Source organism: Pteropus alecto, unplaced genomic scaffold (genome assembly GCF_000325575.1).
Source record: "Pteropus alecto unplaced genomic scaffold, ASM32557v1 scaffold161, whole genome shotgun sequence".
Lineage (NCBI taxonomy): Eukaryota > Metazoa > Chordata > Mammalia > Chiroptera > Pteropodidae > Pteropus > Pteropus alecto.
In genome coordinates, this window is record NW_006432943.1 from 7,035,090 (window position 1) to 7,048,698 (window position 13,609).

The window sequence follows — 13,609 nt, forward strand, 5'->3', positions numbered from 1 at the left end:
CGACTAGATGGGAGGAAGGCTTTGGGGGGGACGGAAAAAAAGGGCAAAGGGATTAAGAAGTACAAATGGACAGTTACAAAATAGACACGTAGATATAAAGTGTAGCATAAGGAAAATAGTTAACAATGTTGTAATAAATATGTAAGGGGGAAGAAGTTACCTGATTTAGTAGGGTGACCACTCCACTTTGTGTATAGATCTCTAGTCACTATGCTGTACAACTGAAACTAGTATATTATTGTATGCCAACTATAATTGAAAAAAAAAACATTGAATTGTACAATGAAAATACAAGCAACTAATTATCTATTATATTGCGATAAAGCCAGAAAAAAAGGAAAAAACATGCGATAGCAGAAAGATAGATGTTTAATTTCCAAAGTCTTATTTTAACTTACCAATATGAATAATATCAAAATTTTTGTTTTTAAAACAAAATAATAGATGCTTACTAGAAAATATTAAATAATTCTGAATTCTGTAACTTCGAAAGTATAATTCCACTACAGTCCTATCTCCTGCGGAATCTGCTGTTAAAAATACAATCTCTGTTTAAAATTTTTCATACGCATATATTAACATCTAATATAAAGGGCTAAAGAGTATTCTTTAAAGCACTTTCCACTTTCTAAAGTTATATCTACTTTCTAGAAAATGATGATATTTCTTTAAATGAAGACTATTTAGTTTGGGATGTATATTACATTTAAAGTGCAGAAACCATGTTAGGTAAAAATTGAGTAATGTAAAACTACATAAACAGAATAATCACAATGATATTTTATGTTTAAAACACTGTGCACTAAAGAAAACTATAAAATAAAAGCATTGGTTGTCTTTGAATTGCAGCATTACGGATGGATTTTAAAGTCTCTTTTCCACTAAAGTTTTCATTTTTCCAAAATGAAAATGCATTATTTAATTAATGAAAATATTAATTTTTAAAAGAAACACAAAAATACATGATTAATTGTAACTTTCTATGGTATCTAAAAAGTTATTTCAAAAGAACAGAGTTATATAGATCTCTGTCCATCAAAATCTAATGCCAATCAGAGGCCAATGGAGAGCATTGGGTGCTATAGAGAGCAGATGTATTTACATATAAATTGTTTTTGCAGAAACGTGGCAAATCAGCTGATAGTGAAAGCAAACCAAGAAACAGTGAAATTGGCTTTCAAAGCATATAAAGGGGTTTATAGGCATGTAATCTAGGTCGCTTAAAACAATGTTTTGAAAGGAGACAGAGTATGTGTACTTCTAATAAAGACAAAATGAATGAGAAATTCTTGAGCACCCATACATACAGACAATATGAAATACATACAGACAAAATGAAAAATGGAGCCTGTATCACCCCAATAAAGCAAAGAAAGTGGCTGTTCTGAGTTTTCAACCGCTTCTGCAAATAACAGCCAGCCCTGCTCCTGGGGAACAAGGATTCGGTTTTGGTGAGGTAGAAAATTCTAAATAGATTTGCTATTTATAGAAGAAGCCTGGATGCCCCAAACTGCGTCAGTTCACTGCGGTGGGGAGCTTGGTCCAATTAGCATTTGACTTTTGCTTTGAGAAAAATTGCTTTACAAATCTAATTCTTTTCTTTTTAAGAGGATTCTGCTGCCTAGGCCAGATGGAATCTGCTAACCCCTCCCCCATGAATCGCACCTACATCCATCCACCGGACAAAAGACTCCGTGATTCCACAAAGCTGCCCAGTGAGAAAGGAAGCACTTTTCTGAGGGGGTGTCATGGGATTCTCTTCCACTGGAAAAGGGAAAAGGCAAGCCATTTGTGGCATGCCTACCCACTTTCATGCATTTTGCTACAAGATTCAATTGCCTCATATATGAATACTAGGTCCTTTTAAAAAAGGTAATTTGACTTCTTTATCTGAATTTATATTCAGAAATGATACAAAGTACAGAAAAATTAAAACCATCATATTATGCTCTTCTATTGTTGATTTATTTATGTTTCGATGCCTAGGGATTTGGTTTGATATGTCAAAGATAAAGGTCATACTATTTTTTCCTTTTTAAAGAAAAATTGTGTGCTGATTTCAATGCTATTCAGAATATTGTTGATAACCAGCATGACAATTATTACAATGGTGAAACTGCACAATTTTGCCTCTTCTAGAAGTTTATTTTTCTGCATCTTTGTGGATATGCATACATTTAGACTTAATCCACTGTTGGTATCCAAGATTAGAAATCTAATAACCTTGATATTTCAGAAAAGGCAGAAAGTAGGGTAGAACTGAATAAAAATACCAGTAGCATATTTTCACTGCTCCGCTTGGCAGATGTAGTCGTTTTTCTCCAGGTAATCCTAAGACACTTAATTCATACTCCCTTAATTGTTGGTGCTACCACATATAATTTCTGTTTATGTATATGACTTCCCCCAAAGCTTGGGAACTCTTGAGATCAGAATGTGTCTTATTCATCCTTGTATCTCGAAGCTAAGCAGAAGTTAGAAAGTTAGCACATGCAGGCTTTTCCAAGGTCATTAACCAAGGTTATTATTTACAGAAGTATGGCAGAAAAAGAAGGTTAAGGGATATTTTGTCAGATTCAATTCTGGTTAATATTTCTCTTCTGATTTAGAATCCAGTAACTTAAACAAAATTTGAGAACATGGAAGTAATCTGGAATAAAGCAATTTAGTTGATTAAAGATCTGGAGAAATAGGCTAAAGGCATTAGAAGTCAATTTATAAAAGAGAGGATGGGGTGGGGGGTGGGAGACAGACCTAGAAAGGGATGAGATAGTGCTACAGGGTGACCTGAAGAATATCGAGGCCCTTTCCACTTATGTCAGCAGTTGCTCCCCATTTTCCCTAAGAACAGAGAAGACCTGGCTCAAGCTGCCACAGGTAGGTGTCATGGAAGAAAGTCCAGCACTTGAAAATTCATCAGTATTGGGAATAGTGGGTCAAAATTATTTTCTATGAGACATTTTGTTAGAACCTGCCAAAATAGGTGGCTAAAGAACCCACATTACCAGGATCATGTCCCCCACATTTCCCATGAACCCAAAGATCTCAGACAAATGAAAGCCTTGGAAAATAACCCAGCATTCTTTGAGCAAACTGCTGAGGCCAAAAAGCCCAGCCACAGTCTGAGAGAGAGGGAGAAAGAAAAGGGCCCTGATTAGAGTTTTTCTCATCTTCATCCAACCATTCTGACTCCCTTGACATAAAGAAAGAAAAAAAATGAAAAGGCATGTGGAGGGAAATAAATCTGCAAGAAGCAAGACTCTTTTTACTTAAATATGTCTCAGCTTTGCCAGGACTTAGAAGTGGGAGGCAAAATGAAAAGGCTGTCCTTGACAGCCTTGTTTGAAAGGTTGTTCCTCCTTAGGATCAGTGTTAAGAGGAACTGAGATGCGGGGAGAAAAGAACTAGAAAGAAAAATGCCTTCACAGACACCCAGTACCTCAGATCTCCCGTTTCCCTCATCTACTCAAGTTCACAACCCTGCAGGAAATTGGTGGGGTGGATGGGAGAGGCAGGGGAGAAGGAGACAACTTTAAAAGCAATTTGTTTTGCAGTGGTTAAAAATTGAGTTCAAAGAAAAAAAAAAGGCAATTTCCCCACAATATACTATAGTTCAAACAGAGGCTACTTTGTTAGACGCTACCAGAAATTCTGCAGACAGAAGTTAACAGAGGTCAACAGAGTTAATTATTTATGGGATCCCCTTTCCCTCTCTCTTCAAAACAAAAACAAAAACAAAAAAAAACCATTTTATTATCTTTCCTAACTCACAGGAGCAAAACCCTAGGTGCTGGCTCTGCTCTCGGCTTAAAAGCTGCCAGTGGAGCCCGCAATGGAAGCTGGGCCACTGGACCACCTGCAGACCTCTGTTTCACAACCATAGCCAGCTGGGCAGGCCACCAGCAATAAGGTCCAGCTGCGCTGACTGATAGGCTAATGTCCCTTTCATGTCTCTGGCTCAGGACTTCCAATATGACCAGATGCACTCAGAGTAAAAAGCTTCAGGGGTTGTTCCAAGCCAGTATGAACAAATAGTGATATTGACTTTGTACCACAGAATCTTTGTGCTAGAGCCTCCCTGAAATGTGAGTGGTTAACCTGGTGCTCCCCTCTGTTGCCAAAAAGTAAGGAACAGGTGAGGGACCACCTGTCCCTTAGTAGAGAGCTCTTACACTCTAAGTGGAAATGCCTTTGCTTCTTACCTGGGCACACTCCACTTTGGCACACTCTCCAGTCTGGCAGGTCACTTGGCCATGGTCACACACGCAGAACTCACAGGCCAAACCCTTCCACATTTCATCTTGGTACCGCACAACCCCATCATATGAGCAGTTTCCAGCAGGAGACACACATTCCTCACAGCATTCCCCATGACGCTGAGCCCTTCTCTGACCCTGAGGAAACAGAGAGGATAAAGGGTGAAGGGTAGTGCTCGAGAAAGTGCGAAAACATCCGAGCCAGTGGGGCAGAATGACATAAAACACCAACGCTACTCACTGCTTCTTTCCCCCACCTAACCCAGCTGAGGCAAGATCCACCTAGGCCCTTCTCCCTGGGAAGCAGATCTTTCACATCTTTATCTAATATTCTAAACATCAAAAAACTTTCGATTCCCTCAAAGGACACATTGGACTAAGAAATGCATTTCTTAAATGACCCAGAATAAAACTTTGAAGATCAAGCTACACACTCTCAAATACCTTTTCACATCTTAGTGGAGGGCAGGCCTGTCTGTGGCACCGGACCTCCCCCCGGTCACATATACATGTGGTACAGGCATTTTCGTTCCACTGTTCACCATGCTGAGTAAAAAAAAGAAGAAAGTGAAAATCAAATGTCATATATATCAAATAGAAACACAGGCACGTAATTTTTTATTATAATTTTAATTAAGCCACATTGAACTCTTGAGAAATGATATCACTTAGGTAGCAACTGCCTCTAAGAACAAAGTCAATAATTGTCCAAAGGGAACTTTAGATTCATTTTCATTCAATTCTGTTCATCCCACAGATGTGTCGAGAGCCTGCCCTATGCCAGCCATACAGAAGCCCTGGAACATGGAGATAAATAAGAAGACTCCATTTGTTGGCTGATTAACGGTCATTCTTGAGCTCTTCTTCATTACCAAGAGATCCAGCTCTCCTGCCACATACTCATTTTTTCAGCTTCCCTTGCAGCTAGGGCATGGCATTGTCCCAATTCTAACTGAAGAGACCTCAGGGAAGTTTGCTAGAGTGGTAGAGGTCAAGAAAAAGACTCTTCTCCCCATAAAAGAAAGGCGATCCTTTTCATCCACCAGCCTTTAGCAATGACTGTGTGAGGATGAGTTGCCTAGAGCTGAGAAAGCCATCTTGGGGACAGGAGGCGATAGGACAGAAGGCAAATGGCACATTCTGAGGATGGCAGGGTGGAAAGATCAAAAGAGTTTCCATCCTTGACAACATCATTGGGATCTGAACTGATCAACCCTATGACTGCCTTACCACTGGACTTCCTGTTACATAAGATAATAAATGTTTTCATTTTAGCTACTTTGAGAGGAGTATTTCTGTTACATGCAGCCAAAAACACCACAACAAATAAAGAGTCTATCTCTTCCATGGGAAATTAACCTAGCACGTATGTGGCTACTGTACTGAACAGCACAGATCTAGTACATACAAAAATCCTTTCCCAATTAGATACTTTCATTGAGATTTCATGTGATCCATCTAGAATTTGTGACACCCATTCCTAATACTCAGTTCCAGATTCTCTACTGAGAATCATAATCCCAATTTCTTCCTTAGAGTGGCTGGCAAGCAAGAGAAGTAGTTGGGTTCTTTGCTTTTGAATAATGTAACTTTCTTTTGGCTCAGCTGGGTACTCCTAAAACAGAATATTCCTTGACTCATTCTCTTTGTTGAACCAATTTTTACGTGGTCCCTACTATCTATTAGGCAGTTATCGAAACTGCCCCAATAGTACTTTGAAGTTTGCAGGACTGACCACCACCAGCTTCTCATCTCCCTTTCCTCTCTTACCTACACTCCCATGCCGCCCCCCAGTGTAAGGAAACACAACGTTGTCTCTGGATATCAGTGCATAAAATGCACCTGAAGCACAAAGACATCCCCGGAGCCTCTAATCTAAGTATAAACTGATAGCCACCAATGATAGTCCTTTATTCCTTTCAAGATGTATGAACAGTAAGTTCATCAAGGTTCGTGGACCGGAAGCTGCTTGCCAGCACATTCCTTTATATTTCTAATCCCCTATGGCTTAGTATTTTCACAAATGCTTTCCTTGTAGAGAATGAAAAAACAAAAAGCTGTTTGTATACTGAGTTACTAATCCTGGCAAAGAGTCAGACATAAAAGCAGGAGGTAAAATTGTTGGAAGAGTGGAGGGCAGATGTGTGAGAAAATAAACCAAAACACGGAGCACATCAAAGGTTACCTCATATGCTTGGCCAGCTGCAAGGCAGGGTCGGGAAGAGCACTGTGGGCAACATTTTCCAGGGACTCGGATGATAGTTTCATCCTTAACACCCAAAAAAGAAATGATCCATCAAAAGGAGACATTATAAAATCCACAAAAGTAGGAACATTTCATTCATAGCACACTCGATCATGTGCCTGAAGCATCTATAAACAGCAATTCCCTGATATGTAGTATCTAAAGTCACCCAGTGCTTTGATAAGAATTAGCACTTCCAAGGTCAGTGTGACCAGTAAGAAGTCTGTACATTCATCACGTCCCATCCTCCTCTAAGAACAAACAAAAGCAGAGATAATGACAATACCAATAATAATAATACTCAGTGTTTGCCAGGCACTTTTATAAGTGCTTTCTATGACCCTATAAGGTAGATGCTCTTATTTCTGCTTTACAAACAAGTGAAGATTATAGAAGTTGTGTGAGCTGCCCACGGCCACACATCTGCTAATGATAAATGGTTTGCAGCAGGAACTCAGAGCACCAACCTAACCAAAACCTAAAACATTTACACTTCTTGCTGAGTTACCTCTAAATTCCAAGTGAAGATACCCGACCCTTGATAAGCTACTCCACTATTCTTTTGCATCTTCATGTGAATCCATACATTTACGTATGTGCATTAGGGAGGTTCTCAATGTGAAAAAAAAAATCAATCATACCTCTAGATATCTGAGAATAAGCCAGTGCTTATTCACCTCTAACACTCCCACCCCAGAATATTGGACCATTTGTCTCTGCTGCCCTAAGAATTTTTACAGCAACAGTCTCCTCATTAATGCCAAAGAGTCAGCTTCTCGCTTTGACTTATCACCACAGCTATCTTGAAGGGCAGGAAGGTAGACATATTAAACGCAGAGGAAGGAGGGTTAGAATAAATCAAGTTTCAATGACTGGGAAATTGTAGGTCTTATATAGGGAATACTTCTATTACAGTTCTTTTCCTTCTCTTATGAGAAGCAAAAAAAAAAGAGAGAAAGAGATTTTATTATTATGATTGCTCTGGCTTTCATTCTGCAACAAAAAGAAGGACAATGTATTGTATGTGGGGGGGAAATGTCAAATAACTTTAATTTTTTATGGAAAGTTCCAGTCATACTTCAGTAGGTTTTTAACCCAATTATATATGATCAGTTAGATTAATGTGCTACTATCTAGTAGTGATTTATTGCAAACACCTGAATCACTGTAATTAAACTGACAACTGTTCTCTCTACTTTAGGTTATTTTATTTCTTTATGATTCTATATACGAAATATTATGAACATTGATATTTAATAGAGTATGCAAAAATTGGACATGAAATTATTGCCTTCAGAACTCTTTAGTTTAATGACATTTCAGTGAGGAAATAAAATAAAGGTATATTTGATGTCACACTTTTCAGTAACTTTATTGAAGTAAATAAATGAACATATACAATGTTAAGTAAACAGGGAACGAATGTTATGATCACAAATCTTGAACAGAAATAGAGTTAGTATCAGTCTATGTCAACCAACCTGGATTAAACCCAAGTACAATAGCAGAGTCAACTAGTGAGTGTGGAGGAGGGAGGAATTACTTATACAGATGTTGATAAAAAGAAGATCAAGCTTTCTGATTCGTATTGGCAATATCTAATATATAATTTGTTGACAGAAACAGAAGCTTTCGTCACAAATATAGACCAAGAGGGCAGGAAGGAAAAGCATTTAAAGAGAAAGATCCCAGAATACGAGAGAATTCTATGATTTAGAGTTGAGCTGAGATCCCATTTGGCTGGTACTTTATAAGCAGGACTGGAAAGGCAAGCAGTGAAGTGGGTCAGAGAAATGGGAATGACTTTTAATTGTACACTTTTGTTCCTATCGCACACCTGAATCCTATCATTCTGGTCTACGTAGATTTGGTCTTCCAAACGTACAGTTTAATACAGGTGCCAGCAAACTACGGACAATGGGCCAAATCCAGCCTACCACCTGTTTTTGTAAGTTAGGTTTTATTGGAACATAGCCATATTCATTCATAGTCATATTATCTATGGCTGGTTTTGTGCTATGATGGCAGAGTTGAGTAGATGTTCCAACTGTATGGCACACAAAGCTGAAAATATTCACTATCTGAAAAAGTGTGTTAACCCCAGGTCTAATATGGTGCCCTCAGTAATAACGGAGTCCAAAACAAAATACATGTGTATATGATTGTCATTATCATTTTGAGTTAAACTACCATTTAGGATATATTTAATTGTGGTTTTTCATATTCCTTAAATAAAAATACTTAAGATAAAGAAGTTTATAGTACAGAATGGCTAACAGCTCTTGCCAAATATCTTCCCACTATGATATAAGATATAGAAAGAGATGAAACTTCTACCACGAAAAAGTAGAACAGCCAACTTCCCGCCATTGCCAACAGTAAATCCCATGGGCCATAAGGCACTCTGAGGCATCCCTTTGCCCTGTAAACCAAGGGCAGGCCTCTTATCCATGCAGCTTTCAAGCAGTGGGTATGGAGAGATTTCTCTTGATCAAGGATGAGTAAATAGAAAGAAATGAACATGAGGAAAACTCTGAAGAACAAGTAAAAGGAAGAACATTCTGAAGATTCAGAGAAAGAGCAGATTTCTGAACACTACATACTACAAGATCTAAAAGAAAATATTTAAAAGTAATTTTGCAACTTCAGTGTGATATAAGAAAATGCAGCCTTTGTGAAATGAAGCAGGAAGCAATAAAGAAAGGATAAGCATTGGGATAAAAAAATAGATGAATCAATAACAGGAGAAATAAGGAAGAATTAAAAGAATATTAATGTAAAATCCTCAAATTAAAATCAATACTGGAGGTAGTAAATACAAACTCAAGAGGCTCTCTTCATAATGGAGAAGAAGGACAAAAAGTGAAAAATGATGAGAGAGAACATGATTGATAATGAGAGGGCAGGGAGAGAGTAATCTAAGAAATCATAGGTGTTTCTGGAGAAATGAGAATAATTGGAACTGATATGATTAACCAAAGCCACAACTGAAGAAAACATTTCAAAAACTGGAAAACAGACTGAAAAGGCTTCACAATATTCTAGGTAGAATACGTGAAAAGACACCTCGTCTAGAAATATCTGGGAAAATGTTTGAATGATAAAGATAAAGAAACATCCTATAACAATCCAACAGAGTAAAACTAGCTAAATATAATGAAATAGAAAACAGAATGCAATGTAAAGGAGGCCATAGGGTTGAGATGGAAAGAGATTATAATTGTCCCCAATTTTTAGACCCCTCCAAATGATCTCTCGTGAAGAAAATAATTCTCACTTAGTGACTCAGAATACATACCAATTTATCTTTCTTGAAAAAATATCTGAAGATAAAGTTCTATCTACTAAGATTAATTAATATTGGGAATGAGAAAATTATAATATTAAAAAAAACTGGTGGTACGATCATCAGAACAACTCTCATCAGACTGAACAGGCCACTATAAGAAGGCTACACAAATGTGGATGTGTTAGAACTCTTTTCACAAGGTATCTGGACAAAAGTTGAGAGCAAGCAATTTCAGTATTTACATCCCTCATTAAGAGAACAATTCCTTATTTGAACATAAGGAATTTCTCCTTTCATCAGAGATTATCATTAACTTCTAAAATGTGATTATAACTTCTAAAATTTGTTTATAAACAAATATATCCACGTCAACCAAAAAATTGAAACAAATTATTTTAAAAATTCTATCGTGATCTTTTTGAATGATGAAAATATGAAGGATCATTTCTTTCCCGCTTTTCTGCCTTTTCCAAACTTTCCCAAAGAATACAGATTCCTTTTAAAATAAAATAAAAAGACTATATTAAAAATCAATGTTTTCCAGAGCTCAAGACCTGGAAATATATCTCTCCTGATTAACTTCTGTTTTTAATATTTAATGAGTTAACACATATAAAGTACTTGCAATCGTGCTCAATGACGTTAGCAACCATTTTTATTGTGATTATTATTATATATAAATGCTATGAAACTCATTTTGGGAGGCCATATAGCATAATGGTTAAAAACAGGAGTCAGGTGCAGTCTGTCGAGGTTATGATGTACAACTGCTTAGGTCACAATTACTGACACTTCCTAACTGTGGTACCTTGAGCAGGTTACTTAACCTCTCTGTATCTCAGTTTTACTGTAAAATGGGATGATAATAATAACTCCTACTTCATAGGCTTGTTATGAGAAGTACAAAGCTCTTAAAATTTATGATTGGTACATAATAAATGGCCAAAACGTGGTGATGGTAGATGGTGGTGGTGACAGTGTTTCCATCAAAAGCACTAATTCTACAGCATCTCTTTATATCATCAGAATATCCAGTATTTAATACTGATATTAAATTTTTAAAAAATGGTTCTGTATAATCTGACAGTTGGTTTTTGAAAAATACATCATGGTAAAAATATAGACTTATCGATGCAAGAGTGGTTAAAATCAATCCATTTTCAAGACTTCAGAATGCCTGCATATCAATTGGCTCCAAAATATAGTATCAAATTACATATTCTTTAAATCTAACAATGCAGACTATAAGCGTTTGAAGCTAGACTTTATATTTAATGTTTTAAAAAATGGGAACTAGTACTTTCAATTATTCCAATATCTAACCCCCTAATGTGCAGCCCAAAGCTGAGTTTTTAAAAATTTAAAGCAGAAGGGTCACAGAGGGGTGTATCCTCAGTCCCTCTTTCTCCTCCTTTATTGTAATGGTGGCAAAGTGCTTGATTACCTTTCACATATGAGGGGACTAAACCCTAGAATGTGTAAATCAAAATGCCCCAACACTACAGTGTCCTCCGAATGTAAGATATTGTGCAACTTCACCAAGAAACTCATTTGCAATCTGAAAGCTAGGACAAGACTTTGTGATGAATAGGGAGATGTGACATGGGCACAGTAGTTGGTGTAGTGTGGGTAATACAATCTAGTTTTTCAATTAGATACATTTTCCCTTTATTTGGCATTTAGCATTTCTTGTCTAATTGCCTTTGTCTGCCTTTAAAAATATTGCCCAATTGTCACGATATGCCATGTTATTGATTTTGTTTTATTTGACACAAAGCACTGCTCTGTATCAACTGAATGTTGGCTTCCAGCTTTTCCTTAGATCAAAAATGAGCTATTTTTCGACTAGAGGCAAACTCCTTTCATGGTTATCTGTCAACTGCCAAGAAAGCTCCATAGGAGCCTCTGGAAGAAGAAAAAACTAGAAAACATCATACATTCCACTTTTATCTGCAATTGATTTTCTTTTCTAAATTCGTATGAAGAGCCAAATGTTTTAAAAATCAGATCAGCTTTAAATGAACAAGATCTCATTATTTTAAATTGACCAGAGAAAATCCTTTGATAATTTGAGTCATTATCTTATAAGAATTAAATGGTGTAGATATGAATAATCATATCCAAAGACATGCATGTCTTCAAAAAGCAGCATATACCTCTGCACTGACAAACAGTAACAAACCTGATTAATATTACTGAATTTTCCAGATGTTGAGCTTGACATTTTTGGAACATCTGCAACTGGAGAGGGCAGCTTCTTTCTGTGTACCCTCAAGGCTCAGTTTCATAACGTAACAATTAGCCTAAGTGGCTGGTAATTAGACCTATCTGTGACTTCTCAGGGTTAAAAAAAAAAAAAATGTGTTAGCGATTGTCTCCAAAAGTACAAGGAAAACAAAACAGCCTTTGCTTCTTGTTCCTAGACTTCCGAGGCTTGCCTGACATAACCTCAGAAGGGACTCTAAGTCCCTGTACAGTGAAGTGAGATCTCTGCGAAGGATCCATTCGGAGGCTGTCTTCCTTACCTGGTTACAAAACAGAGGCTGACACTGAGCCGTGAAGCATTGGACGGCCCCATTTCTGCACACGCATTTGGCACATCGACTCAATGGCCAGTATTCCCCATCCTCAAACACATGGCCTTCATAGGAACACGGTTCTGGAAGGTCAGAGAAATAAAGATTACTGGGGGACTGCACTTTCTGATCTCAGGACTGTCTGCATGAGTGTGTGGCCACACAGGGCCCCATAGTCAGGGGCACAGTACAAAGAAGGGGGCCCCATGTTTGGGGGTTTAGTGCTTTGCAGCACCATATGGAGTTCTTAATAACTCTCTCTCTCTGAGTATTGTAAGCAAAGTCCAGTGAAACAAGGTAGCATGTACTAGAGGTTTAGTACATGCTGCCTCCTTGCCTTCCTGGGATGGGTTTTCAGCGTCCTGCTCCCAAACCCATGCCCAGTGAATACTGCCACCCTCTACCCACAACACAGACCTGGATGCAGTGCCAGCGGAGTGCATGTGCCCTAAGCAACAGGTAGCAGAGTGGGGCTCGGGGTGCACATGAGGGTTTCCACCTACCCAGCAAGTATCCCCATGATTAAGGGAGTGTGACTTTAAGTAGCAAATTAAACACATGACAGGTTGAGAAAGACCACTGAAGAAAAGGAAATGCATTCCCCCACCCCTGCGTTTTGCACATGGAGCCCTGCACTTTCGTTTTGCACTCAAAAAATTATGGAGTTGGCCCTGGCTGATTCTCTAATCTCTCTAGGCAAAATGCTTCCAATGCATCTTTCTCATGAAGGGCCAGCAAGAAAGCCTCCTAAAATGTAAGATGGGATCCCACAAACTCAGACAGCCTACTCTCCACCACACCCCAAACTATGTTGTTAAGTATTTTTACTTGTGGTGTTATTAGGCCCAAAGCAGCTGCCAGTCCTTTTCTGGTGAGTGACATCTGAAATGCATGAGGCAAGTATTCTACCTTTATCAATTCCTTAGCATACTTTTAAATCTCTGAAATGGTTCTCCAGGGTAAAAGAGTGCCAGAAATGGAATAACAGGACCAGAAGGAAATCAGAGGTCTTTTTAAAGGAAAAAGGCAAGAATAGAGTATAGCTTCCAGGTGCCATTATATAAAAGAATAATTTTACCTATTATATACCAGGAGAGAACATAATGCAGTAATGACAATAATTTGTATTTATTGTGAAGTATATATTACTTAGTTATAAAAATGGAAGGGGATAAATATCCATAAAATGTAATAAAAGGGGTCCTTGGACAAAGCGTGAATTCCAAGGAGGGGGCTTGGAGGA

At 37.9% G+C, this 13,609-nt stretch overlaps 1 protein-coding gene across 1 annotated transcript in view; it reads right to left on the reverse strand.

Moving 5' to 3' along the window:
- FRAS1 (Fraser extracellular matrix complex subunit 1) overlaps positions 1 to 13,609 on the reverse strand; it is a 414,255-nt gene that overhangs the window by 228,395 nt on the left and 172,251 nt on the right. The window contains 4 exon segments of the mRNA XM_025043815.1: positions 4,203 to 4,394; positions 4,701 to 4,802; positions 6,442 to 6,525; positions 12,316 to 12,449. Of these exon segments, the coding sequence (XP_024899583.1) occupies positions 4,203 to 4,394; positions 4,701 to 4,802; positions 6,442 to 6,525; positions 12,316 to 12,449 (512 nt within the window).